General features: G+C 41.4%; 1 protein-coding gene, 1 long non-coding RNA gene and 1 pseudogene across 3 annotated transcripts; 2 read left to right on the top strand and 1 right to left on the bottom strand.

Annotated features, from left to right (window-relative positions):
- The first annotated feature begins 3,200 nt into the window (after positions 1 to 3,200).
- On the top strand, positions 3,201 to 7,254 carry LOC111980421 (cytoskeleton-associated protein 2). Of its 2 annotated transcripts, none has more exons than XM_024011155.2 (7): positions 3,201 to 3,308; positions 3,673 to 3,739; positions 3,827 to 4,608; positions 5,321 to 5,675; positions 5,779 to 5,839; positions 6,017 to 6,287; positions 6,460 to 7,254. In XM_024011155.2, the coding sequence occupies exons 2-7, from the start codon at positions 3,695 to 3,697 to the stop codon at positions 6,734 to 6,736; spliced, it is 1,791 nt and encodes a 596-aa protein (XP_023866923.1). In that variant the 5' UTR covers positions 3,201 to 3,308; positions 3,673 to 3,694; the 3' UTR covers positions 6,737 to 7,254. The 2 variants fall into 2 exon arrangements, with proteins under 2 accessions (XP_023866923.1, XP_023866924.1); XM_024011156.2 differs by having other exon boundaries at positions 3,636 to 3,739.
- Positions 5,682 to 7,614, bottom strand: LOC139029440 (uncharacterized). Its single transcript, XR_011481735.1, has 2 exons — positions 7,307 to 7,614; positions 5,682 to 6,763 (listed from the first exon to the last, which is right to left on the bottom strand). It is a non-coding gene; the product is annotated as an uncharacterized lncRNA (long non-coding RNA).
- Positions 7,615 to 10,632: 3,018 nt separating this feature from the next.
- LOC111980422 (52 kDa repressor of the inhibitor of the protein kinase-like) lies at positions 10,633 to 12,993 on the top strand (annotated as a pseudogene).
- Positions 12,994 to 13,098: the final 105 nt, after the last annotated feature.

Below are 13,098 nucleotides of genomic sequence, written 5' to 3'. Positions count from 1 at the left end.
TCTCAACCAACTTCACCTGGAATGCTTTTCCAACAGTCTTGAACGAGTTCCCACATATGCTGAGCACTTGTTGGCTGCTTTTCCTTCACTCTGTGGTCCGACTCATCCAAAACCATCTCAATTTGGTTGAGGTCGGGGGAGTGTGGAGGCCAGTTCATCTGATGCAGCACTCCATCACTCTCCTTCTTGGTAAAATAGCCCTTACACAGCCAGGAGGTGTGTTGGGTCATTGTCCTGTCAAAAAACAAATGATAGTTCCATTAAGCCAAAACCAGATGGGATGGCATATCGCTGCAGAATGCTGTGGTATCCATGCTGGTTACGTGTGCCTTGAATTCTAAATAAATCACAGACAGTGTCACTAGCAAAGCACCCCCAAACATAACACATCCTCCTCCATGCTTCACGGTGGGAAATACACATGCGGAGATCATCCGTTCACCCACACCGCGTCTCAGAAAGACACATTGGTTGGAACCGAAAATCGGCAATTTGGACTACAGACCAAAAGACAAATTTCCACCGGTCTAATGTCCATCTCTCGTGTTTCTTGGCCCAAGCAAGTSTCTCCTTATTGGTGTCCTTTAGTAGTGGTTTCTTTGCAGCAATTCACAGTTGACGTTGAAATGTGTTTGTTACCTGAACTCTGTGAAGAATTTATTTGGGCTGCAATTTCTAAGGCTGGTAACTCTAATGAACTTATCCTTTGCAGCAGAGGTAACTCTGGGTCTTCCATTCCTGTGGTGGTCCTCATGAGAGCCAGTTTCATCACAGCGCTTGGTTTTTGCGACTGCACCTGAGGAAACTTTCAAAGTAGTTGAAATTTTCCGGATTGACTGACCTTCATGTCTGAAAGTAATGACGGACTGTCGTTTCTCTTTGCTTATTTGAGCTGTTCTTGCTATAATATGGACTTGGTCTTTTACCAAATAGGGCTATCTTCTGTTTTCCACCCAAACCTTGTCACAACACAACTGATTGGCTCAAACGCATTAAAGAGGCAAGAAATTCCACAAATTAACAAGGAACACCTGTTAATTGAAATACATTCTAGGTGACTACCTCATGAAGCTGTTTGAAAGAATGCCAAGAGTGTGCAAAACTGTCAAGGCAAAGGGTGGCTATTTGAATAATCTCAAATATATTTTGATTTGTTTAATACTTTTGGTTACTACATGATTCCGTGTGTTATTTTATAGTTGGTCTTCACTATTCTACAAGGTAGAAAATAGTAACAATAAATTAATCCTTGAATGAGTAGGTGTTTAACTTTTGATCTGTAGTGTATATTTGAACATCTTGGCCATGTTGTGTTATAATCTCCACCCGGCACAGCCAGAAGAGGACCGGCCACCCCTCATAGCCTGGTTCCTCTTTAGGTTCTGGCCTTTCTAGGGAGTTTTTCCTAGCCACCGTGCTTCTACACCTGCATTGCTTGCTGTTTAGGCTGGGTTTCTGTACAGCACTTTGTGACATCAGCTGATGTAAGGGCTTTATAAATAAATTTGATATATATATATTAGACCGCTTATTTTTGGCACTACTAAAACGGGACAGGAGATATGCTTGTTCCATGTTAATCAACATTGCCAAGATTATTTGTCACCTGTACAGCATTACAGTGCCAATAGATACTCTACACACCCTTTCAAAATGTGTTCACCTTTTGTGAATTGGCAGAGCTTAAAGATCCTTATGGGAAACCCTGTTTCTCCTGAGATGCATATACAGTGCATTCAGAAACTATCCAGACCCCTTGACTTCTTCCACATTTTGTTACAGCCTTTTTCTAAAATGTATTAAATAGTTTTCCCCTCATCAATCTACACTCTATAATGTCAAAGCAAAAACAGGTTTAGACATTTTTGCAAATCTATTTAAAAAAATACAACACATTTACATAATTATTCAGACTCTTTACTTTGAAGCACCTTTGACAGCGATTACAGCCTCAAGTCTTCTTGGGTATGACGCTACAAGCTTGGTACACCTGTATTTGGGGAATTTCTCCCATTCTTCTCTGCAGATCCTCTCAAGCACTGTCAGGTTGGATGGGGAGCGTCGCTGCACCCCTATTTTCATCTCTCGAGAGATGTTCGATCGGGTTTAAGTCCGGCTATGGCTGGGCCACTCAAGAACATTGAGACTTTTCCCCGAAGCCACTCCTGCGTGGTCTTCACTGTGTACTTAGGGTCGTTCAAGCCAAAGAGTTCAATCTTGGTTTCATCAGACCAGAGAATCTTGTTTCTCATGGTCTGGGAGTCTTTAAAGAATTGATTGGTGCAGTGCTGCAGAAATGGTTGTCTTTCTGGAAAATTCTCCCTTCTCCACAGAGGAACTCTAGAGCTCTGTCAGTGACCACTCGCCCTTCTCCCCTGATTACTACGTTTGGCCAGGCTGCAAGCTCCAGGAAGAGTCTTGGTGGTTTCAAACTTCTTCCATTTAAGAATGATGGAGGCCACTCTGTTTTTGGGGACCTTCAATGCTGCAGAAATGTTTTGCTACCCTTCCACAGATCTGTGCCTCAACACAATCCTGTCTCTGCCTCTACAGACAATTCCTTCAACCTCATGGCTTGGTTTTCACTCTGACATGCACTGTCAACTGTGGGACCTTACATAGACAGGTGTGTGCCTTTCCAAATCATGTCCAATCAATTGCATTTACCACAGGTGGACTACAAGTTGTAGAAATATGAATATGTATGAACTTTCCAATTTGTAAGTCGCTCTGGATAAGAGCGTCTGCTAAATGACTTAAATGTAAATGTAGAAACATCTCACGGATGATTAATGGAAACAGGATGCACCTGAGCTCAATTTCGAGTCTCATAGCAAACTTGTGATTAACATCTTCACACTTGGTTATGAACGCAGCAATACACAATTGATCTCGGTTAATAAAGCAGCATGTAGGTGATTCTAAAGTTGGATTACCATTAGGACGTTAATCAGTCTATACATTTTTTATAAAAGTTATATCAAATGTTGTTGTCTTCCTCTCTGGTCTGGGTGTAGCAGTCAGACAGTATTTTAGGAATTCTATTATGGTTCAAACATTCAAAAATACAGACGTATGCCTTCATCTCAGATGAACCCGCCCAAACCCTCCTCCAAATTGTCCTATGACCTAATCTCGAGACATTCGATTGGCTAAATTGAGTTTTCCCGACAACATCTCGACCAATCCGGACCAATCTTATTTTCCGTAATACAGCGCCAACGTTGAATCGGGGTTTGTTTTGCGAGGGACGTTTTAGCTTGTGGCTGTCCGTTTTTATTTTTGTCTACAATACATTGAATCAGAAGGTAAGCGCGATTTAAAATTGTTTATCTAATTTGCTATTGAAATTGACACCAGTATTTTGAAGTTTTCCATCTAGCTAACGTACTGTACATTTAGCCAGTTTAATCTACGTTTTGCAAGACAACGTGGTCGAAAAACGCCTTTCAGCTAGCTATCTAACAACACTAATATCAAAGATTCTTATTACTAGAGGCTAAGCTGCTAGTTAGGTGGGTAACTAGCCATATAGATAACCAAACAGAGAAGACATTTTAGTAGCCAGCTGACGTTATACAAGCTGAATTCCTTGTAAAACATATTTTTCCTGGCTTTTTATCTATTTATTCAAGGTCTGTTACTGAACAAGTATATTTGTAAATATTTAAGGGGTCTGCCATTTGTGACACCAATGAAAATGGATACAGTTACAAGAAATAACACCAACTTGAAAAAGGTAATGTAGCTCTTTTTTTCTTCTGTTAGGCCTACTACTTTTCTGTTCAATGTATTATTTCTTGTTTGTCCTGTCTGCTATTATTAGGGTAACAAAGAGAATGCCAGACCAGCAAGTGGACCCACTAAGTCCTTTATTACCAGAGCTGCTTCTACTAAAACAGTGGCAGCTCCATCTGCCCCTCTGCATTCCAAGAGCAATAAAAAGGAGGACTTGGGAAAGGGAGAAGATGCTCTGAAGAAGGTCAAGATGGCAACCGCTGGTGATACAAAGAGACGCAACACTTTCAGCCAAACCTTACTCACCAAACAGGCTGTCAGACAGAGAAAACTGGTTGCAGAGGCCTCAGAGCCAGCTACCGTCCCAGCTAAACCTGTCCCTGGCACCTACAAAGGAAAGGTTGTCCAATCCAAAATAAGCACCTTCAGGAAGCCTAGTGGCCTGGAGGGAGGGGTAGAAAGCAAAGCAGCTACCAAGACCTCGGCACCCAAAGCTGAAAGCCAAAAGCCTGGGAATTTGACAAAGGTCAGGCCCAAAGCTGTTGCTGACCTGCCTCAGCGTTCCATGTTCAAGCCCCCTCAAATATGTCAACCCTCAAAATCCAAGTCTGTGTCCAATGGGCCTCCTCCAGTCTCTAAGTGCCCAGCCACATGCCGTCCAACAGGCTTTTGCTCTGCAGTCCCTCCTGCCAGAATGGCTCTACTTACCACAGCTCTCCAAAGCTCCAGTAGGTCTGCCATGACATCAAAGGAGAAAGAGCTGCCACAGAGAACCAAGCCTAAGATGACAACTGACAAAGTTCGCAAGCCTCCGGTTGCCAGCACCCTAAGCCAGTACAGGGCTAACACAGAGACTGCTGAAGAGAAAAGGTTTGTGATTTTTGTTTAACATTCTTGAATTGTCCAATAACTGATATTTTTGGTACTTTGGTCAACTGCTCAAAATAGTTGTAACCAGTGGTGTAAAAATACTTTAGAGTACTACTTGGGTAGTTTTTGGGGATATCTGTACTTTACTATATATATTTTTGATAACTTTTAATTTTGCATTCCTAAAGAAAATAATGTACTTTTTACTCCATACATTTTCCCTGGCCCGCAAAAGTGTCCGTTACATTTTGAAATCTTAACGGGTCAGGAAAATGGTCCAATTCACACACTTATTAAGACAACATCACTGGTCATCCCTACTGCCTCTGATCTGGTCAATCAATAAACATATGCTTTGTTTGTAAATTATATCTGCGTGTTGTAGTGTGTCCCCGGTTATCTGTAAATTATTTATCTATTTTTTAAACCAAAATTGTGCCGTTTTAATAATATATATATGCAATTTGAAATGATTTTTTCTTTAACTTTTGATACTTATGTATATTTTTGCAATTACATTTACTTAAGTATATTTAAAACCAAATACTTTTAGACTTTTACTCGAGTAGTATTTTACTGAGTGACTTTTGCTTTTACTTGTCATTTTCTATTAAGTTATCTATATATATCTTTATCTTCATACTCAAGTATGACAATTGGGTACTTTTTCCACCACTGGTTTTAACTGATGTTTTTTATCATTGATTGCCAGAGAAAAGCTGGCACAGTGGCTGGCATCCAAGGGAAAGACTCTGAAAAGGCCTCCCATATCAGCAGTGGCACTCCCAAAGTATAAACCAGTTGTGCAGCCCAAGCCTGAAGTCCACCCAGTATTCACAGCCTTCTCACCACAAAAGACCAATGTTGAGCCTCAGCCCTCTGATCAGACGTCACAACAACCTGGTCCTGAGCCTGAACCGACTGTTCGGCCTAAAAATGACATGGTGGTCCCTGAGCAGGAGGCAGCCTGTGCCTCAACTCAACTGATAATGAACACGACGCTGGACTTGCTTGACAACTCTGATACATATTTTCTCCCTATTGATCCAGAGGTTCAAATGAATGACGTAAGAAACCTTTGTTTAGTAATTTATTATTTTGGTACTGTACTTTTATTCATCAACATTCTTAAATATAACCTAACCACCACTGTCCTATGTCTTATCACAGGTTGTGGTCAACCTTTGTGATGCTTTGGAGGCATTGGAGACGCCCTCAGCATGTGTGGATGGTAAGTTTTGTGGTCAGTACATTCACAGCAAACAGTCAAATGCACTTGCTCACTTGGCATCATCTGCCTGATTCAAATCATGCAACTGGAAGGTTCAAATCATGTAAGAGTAACATTTTATCATGTAAACTTTAGTCATGTGTTATATTCATTGGTGTGTTCTTTTTTTTCTTTTAGAGCCACATGAGAAAAAGGAATCTGAAGAGAAAATCGTGGAGGGCGGGACAAATTATGGATTTGAAGAGAGGAATGAGTTTGCTGAGAATAATTTTGACAGGTCTGAGGAAGTGAAAAGTGAAGTAGGAGCGGGAGCTTCAGAGAAGAAAGTAAGGAAGGGTTATGTTGAGAAAGTCGATAGTGATTATGATGACGAATGCTTGATGGAGACTACACCAGAGGGAGCCTCCATGGTGAAATACAATCTGAAGACAACTCCATACCTTCAAAGGTGATATTTCTTATCTTAAATACCTATTTTACAATCACTTCCATACAATTATTGGAAATTCTGGAGGTCATGGAGAACATCACTACTTCACATCTCTATATTGAAATGTATATTAAACTGAACATGGCTGTCAACTAACCACACAATTCTGTCCATCTCTTTCCCCTTCTAGTGTTAAGAGAACAATCAACGGTGAGGCATGTGCAAGTGGTTCCAGGCGAAAAAACGCCATCAAGGATCTGAAGTTCCTGACACCAGTCCGTCGTTCCTGTCGCATCCAGCGCAAGTCATCCCACCTGCCTGTGATGCTGACAGACCACGACACCTGTGTGTCCTCGCTGGCAGAGCTGGTGAATCTGGACGACGATGCCAACGCTTACATCTACAGGAGGAACCCTGCTCTCCTGGAGGACCTGCCTGACCATCCCAAAGACCTGGAGAGGATCTGAGTCTTTGGATGAGTGGGACGAGAAGGCCTGAAAATGAATAGAAAGAATATGGAACTGATGGGCACTTTACAAAAGGGGTTTTAAAATAATGAAAATAGATTATTTGCTGTTTTACCATCCATAATGGTTGTTAATCCAAATTGTGATAATATGGGCTTTGTGTGGCAAGATTTACTAATACAATAAGACTGGGTGCCTCAATTAGGCATGCCTTTTTGTTTTCTGTTTGTCTTAGTTGTTACTTCTCATAAGGAAGGGACATTTGCCATAGCTTGACCTGCTACACCTTCTCTTTTATTTGTTGTATATATTCTCTCTGCTGTCTTACTGTGTTTGTTTAATGAATGTATTGTTTATTTTAATGCAGAGTTGATAATTTAATATCTACCACTAGGTTTTACCATGGATAAATTACGTGCAGCACACCTTTTATCACCCTCAATAATTTGGTAGGAAATAAAGAAATGTGTGTTGCACATCCAGGAAAAGTGACACTATTCAATAAAATTATAACAATGGTTCTCTGGTGGAATTATTGCTTTTGAAATGGGAAATCATGCAATAACATACCTTAACAAAGAAATGTATTCATTGATTACTCACTGGATCCAACTGCCCTCCTGCTGGACTGTAATTTTAGTCAAATTGGGATATGGTAAGTTAGAAAATGCTGTCCTATACCTGGCTAACGAGTTTCGGAGGGCCAAACATGAACAATGTCAAAACTCTTGAAATGTCTTGTGTGAATAATTGTGCAGGCATGTCTTGATCCGAAGGGCGCAAGGAAAGCTAATATCAGTATTGGAACCCTGAGGTGATATGAACAGAGCGGTGACAAACATGCGCACTGGGTAATTTTAGCAAAGCATTGTGGGAAGGTCGTGGTTTAATCGCTTGTCGCGTTGATTCCTCCACGCCACATAAAGCACTGTTGCGTGCGAGTCCATTCTTTACTAATTTCTGGATAAGTTCATATTGAAGTAAATTACTTTTGAAAAGCATTATACTAGCATAAGCAAACCATGTCAAACTTTTGCGCAGCACCAAATTGCACCATAAAAAGTAATCGGTCAGCATCGCTATTCTTCAGGTTTCCAAGGGACACTGAAAGGTACGTTAATAAGACGGTTTTCCATGCTTGACTTTGCACATTAAGCTAACTAAGTTAACGTTAGCTGTCAGCTAAATATGTGCACTGTGCAAGCTATTTGGCTAGCTTGTAGCTAGTTTTGCAGCATGCTAGAAGAATAATTGCATAACCAGACTTTTGGGGTTTGGTTGTTAAAACATACAGCAAGCTGCTTGCTAGCGAGACACCATGTTTTAGTTTGCATGTTATTGTCAACACAGCACACAATGTGATTGTGTGATTATACCATTAACTATAGCAATCATATCTTCAGTATTTTAATAACTAGTTCAATCTCATTCAATGATCGCTAAATGTATAAATGAGAACTGTTTGTTTTTTAAAGTTGTATCCGTGAGGAGCTCTTACAGGAAGTCAGAGAGGGTCGTTTTTCTCATTGGTCACTGACGATCAGTGTTTGAATAACTCGTTCTTAATGTTCAATCTCATTCAATGAAGCTAAATGTATGAATGAGAATAGTTTGTTTTGTCTGTTGTGCACAGATGCAAACAGTGGGTGGAAAACTGTCATGGCAAGGATCTTGAAGATTAAACACCTGACCAGCTGAACAGACACTACAGACTTTGCTAAGCATTTTGAACCATCCGTGATTTGTAAAGCAGTAAGTAATACTGATGCAATTTGCTTGGCATTTGTTTATTTTGGCTTAGCTGAAACGTTTAACATTTGAAATTGATGTAGTTGAACAGAGATGTGTACTTATTTAGTGCTACACACACCCATCAAATAGGTAGTTTAATAAATCGTTCATACTTCCAGAGTTCCTACAGTACAAGGCTGAAGGATAATGCCATACCAACCATCTTTGATTTACAATCCCAACTCAATAAGCCACAAAGTAGGAAACGCAAGAGGATTAAAGAGCTGGTAGGGGTTTCTTTTCCATTTAACAAATCACTAGTCATACTCAAATGAAACAGCTTGTTATTGTTTCTCTCTTGCTATTATATTCTACAGAGTGAAGATGAAGCAAGGCAAATGAAAGGGAGGAAAAGTAAGTTGTGCATCTTATGTTGAGGCTGTTTCAATGTACAGTGCATTCAGAAAGTATTCAGACCCCTTGACTTTTCCACATTTTGTTGCATTAGCCTTATTCTAAAATGTTTTTTTATTTTTTTCTCAATCTGCACAATACCCCATAATGAAAGCAAAAACAGGTTTTTAGAAATGTTTGCAAATGTATTAAAAATAAAACTGAAATATCACATTTAAATAAGTATTCAGACTCTTTACTCAGTACTTTGTTGAAGCAACTTCAACAGCGATTACAGCCTCGAGTCTTCTTGGGTATGACGCTACAAGCTTGGCACACCTGTATTTGAGGAGTTTCTCCCATTCCTTCTCTGCAGATTCTCTCAAGCTCTGTCAGGTTGGTTTGGGAGCGTCGCTGTACAGCTATTTTCAGGTCTCTCCAGAGATGTTCGATCGGTTCAAGTCCGGGCTCTGGATGGGCCACTCAAGGACATTCAGAGACTTGTCCCAAAGCCACTCCTGTGTTGTCCTGTTGGAAGGTGAACCTTCGCCCCAGTCTGAGGTCCTGAGCGCTCTGGAGCAGGTTTTCATCAAGGAGCTCTCTGTACTTTGCTCCGTTCATCTTTCCCTCGATCCTGACTTGTCTCCCAGTCCCTGCGACTGAAAAACATCCCCACAGCATGATGATGCCACCACCACCGTGTTTCACCGTAGGGATGGTACCAGGTTTCCTCCAGACGTGACGCTTGGCATTCAGGCTAAAGAGTTCAATCTTGGTTTCATCAGACCAGAGAATCTTGTTTTTCATGATCTGACGGTCCTTTAGGTGCCTTTTGGCAAACTCTAAGCGGGCTGTCATGTGCCCTTCACTGAGGAGTGGCTTCCATCTAGCCACTGTATTTGCCTGATTGGTAGAGTGCTGCAGAGATGGTTGTCCTTCTGGAAGGTTCTCCCATCTCCAGAGGAAATCTGGAGCTCTGTCAGAGTGACCATCGGGTTCTTGGTCACCTCCTTGACCAATGCCCTTCTCCACTGATTGCTCAGTTTGGCCTGGCGACCAGCTCTAGGAAGTCTTGGTGGTTCCAAACTTCTTACATTTAGGAATGATGGAGGCCACTGTGTTCTTGGGGACCTTCAAATCTGTAGATTTTTTTCTGTGCCTCGACACAATCTTGTCTCTGCGCTCTACGGACAATTCCTTCAACCTCATGGCTTGGTTTTTGCTCTGGCATCCCCCATAACTGTGGGACCTTTATATAGACAGGTTTGTGCCTTTCCAAATCATGTCCAATCAATTGAATTTACCACAGGTGGACTCCAATAAAGTTATAGAAACACCAAGGAGGATCAACGGAAACAGGATGCACCTGAGCTTAATTTCGAGTCTCATAGCAAAGGGTCTGAATACTTATTTAAATATGCTATTTTTTATTTGTAATACATCAACAACAACAAATATAACCTCTTTTCTCTTTGTCATTATGGGGAATTGGGTATAAATTGAGGGGGGGGTTATTTCAACTTTAGAATAAAGCTGTAACATAAAATGTGGATAAAGTCAAGGGGTCTGAATACTTTCTGAATGCATTGCAATGCAATAATATTATAGGTTTAAATTGAATGACTAGTAATGGATGTATTTCCCTTTTCATCATGAGACAATGCCCTATCACAGGACCCACATAAGCAAAAAGTTATACTCATCTTATTTTTAATCAATATTACTTTATTTTCCTATAGTGGACTCTGTGGACCAATCAAAGACTAGCAAAGATGATGGTGAAGGCCAAGATGACTCTGAGACAAACCAGCCCCCCCCAGCTGACCTCTGAGGAGAAGAAGCACAGACTTCCAGGCAACTTCCAGGCATTTTTGGAGTACCGAATGAATGCTGGTGGTGACGAAGCTCTCAGGAAAAGGTTTGAGACTAGCGCTGTGAATGCAGAGTGCTGCACTTCCACCCAGCAGAGGCAGATGATGGAGGTCTGTGAGAACTGTGTCCGTGATAAACACTTACAGGAAGTTAGAGGGTCACTTCTCATTGGTCACTGACGATGTGGTCGAGATCTCGGGTGAGTGCCATATCCCCATATTCTTACGTTTTTTGAACCAAGCCAACTGCTTGCGGGAGGAGTTTGTGGGATTCCTTCCTTTTGAGGGAGATGAGGAGACCCTGATGGAGAGGCTGCTGACTGAGGTGACAAAGAAATGGGGCTTGAATATGGACTACTGCAGAGGGCAGGCCCACTTCAGCTCCGGTGTGCATTCTAGCAAAATGAAAGCCATTGCAACCAAACTCACAGAGAAGTATCCCACAGCAGTGCACACGCCAAGTTCCACCTGTGCCTTGAATGTCTCACTGGCAAGTGGAGTGGCTTTGACAGGCATTCAGATTGTCATGTCTACTTTCAAGAAGATTGAGTCTTTTTTCAACAAGTCGCCTTCACTGCAATTGGAGTTGGAGAATGCCATCTCTATTTTCTACCGGGGCAATGAAGAGAAGGCCAGTGATCTGAAAGAGGCCTGCCGTACCAACTGGACAATGAGGCATGATTCATTTGAGGTGGCCAAGACACACATGATGCCTTGGAGATATCAGAGGCTCTGGCTGATTTTGAGTTTGTTGCAGCGTTGGTTGTGCTGAAAAACACCCTGTCATTCACAAGGACCTTCGGCAAGAACTTGCAAGGGCCAACAACAGATGTCTACTTTGCTGCAAGCAGCTTGACCGCTGTGTTACACTCGCTGAACGAGGTCTTGGATAACATTGAGGTGTACCATGAGTTCTAGTTCGAAGAGGCTGTTAACCTAGCTGCTGCGCTAGAGATTCCGGTCAAGGTTCCCAGGCTGTACTTGAGAAAGCACCGCCCAGAAGCTGGAACAGAGATCCAGCCCGAAAGCTACTTCAAAGAGCACCTGACTGCCCCAGTGGTGAGCCAGGTCATCAAAGAACTGAATGACCTCTTCTCTGAGAACCACCTTAACGCCCTGAGATATTTGACGCTCGTCCCTGCTGTCATGGGGCAGCTGAAATTCAACATGTCTGAAGATAACAACATGGAGATGTATAGGAACGACCTTCCCAACGCAGACACTCTCCCTGCTGAGCTTCACTGCTGGAGGGTGAAGTGGAAAAAATAGGGGCATGGTGACCCTGCCCTCCACCGTCCATGAGACGCTGCAGCTTGCTAAAGTGAAGTTCTTCCCCAATGTGCTTGCATTCTTGAGGGTGCTCAGCAACCTGCCAGTCCTGGGCCTTGAGGATGTCGACGGCAATGCTTCTCGTAAACGTTTTCAGATGTACCTGCAGAACACACCTGACAAACACAGATCCAAGAGTCATACATTATGCCAGACATGACCTGGACTTTATGGTTGATAGTTACGTTAAGAATAAGATGTACCCTAACAATGAAAGTTAAATCCAATTAATTTCATGACCCTAATGAGCAAGTATGCCAGCCTGTTGACTTGTTCTTGTATAAATTGTAGTCTGTCTTCAGCATTTGTGACAAGAGCTGACCTCTTACTTATTGGAAATTTGATATGTTGACTTGAAACCACTTATTTTGTCTGTATAAAGTTGATCAATGACCATTGCAAGTTTTTGAGGGAATCATTAGATTTAGTATGCAACAAAACACTTAGTTTCAACTCAAGTTTTTTGTGATTTGAATTTATGTATAGGTAATTTTTTTATGTTTATGCAACTGGTTATGTAAATTACAGAACTGAAAATGTATTCTTATTACATAAGTCTTCTGGGAGTACTTTCTTCTAGGTCCAATGTGATTGAAATACTGTTATATTTTAGTCATTTAGCAGACGCTCTTATCCATTGCGACTTACAGGAGCAATTATGGTTAAGTGCCTTGCTCAAGGGCACATCTTCAGATTTTTTTACCTAGTCGGCTTGGCGATTCGAAACCAGTGACCTTTCGGTTACTGGCCGAACGCCCTTAACTGTTAGGCTACCTGCTTTGATCTAAGACTGTGTTCTTTTTGTAAGAATGATTACAAATAAAGATCAACGTTTTTGATTCAGTCTAATAAGAATTGCAATTATTGTCATACATTTATTTACACCATTTTATTGTGTGATAGCTGCATTTCTCAAATAAATTGTTGAAAATGTTTCTTTCCTCATTGACTTTGATCACACAATTCACAGTATAAAGTACATTTTTTCCCAATGTATGTCTATGATAAGATGTAGCTATTTCTGTTATAACCACAGTT

The sequence above is a fragment of the Salvelinus sp. IW2-2015 genome, linkage group LG20 (assembly GCF_002910315.2).
Source record: "Salvelinus sp. IW2-2015 linkage group LG20, ASM291031v2, whole genome shotgun sequence".
NCBI lineage: Eukaryota > Metazoa > Chordata > Actinopteri > Salmoniformes > Salmonidae > Salvelinus > Salvelinus sp. IW2-2015.
This window is presented reverse-complemented; position numbering and strand designations above follow the sequence as displayed.

What these genes read in the sequence shown, in the direction of transcription:
- LOC111980421 (XM_024011155.2), top strand. Translation starts at nt 3,695, where the DNA reads ATGAAAATGGATACAGTTACAAGAAATAACACCAACTTGAAAAAG. An exon ending in GAGACTGCTGAAGAGAAAAG is followed by an intron (nt 4,609 to 5,320) that starts GTTTGTGATTTT and finishes ATTGATTGCCAG; the next exon opens with AGAAAAGCTGGCACAGTGGC. An exon ending in CAGAGGTTCAAATGAATGAC is followed by an intron (nt 5,676 to 5,778) that starts GTAAGAAACCTT and finishes GTCTTATCACAG; the next exon opens with GTTGTGGTCAACCTTTGTGA.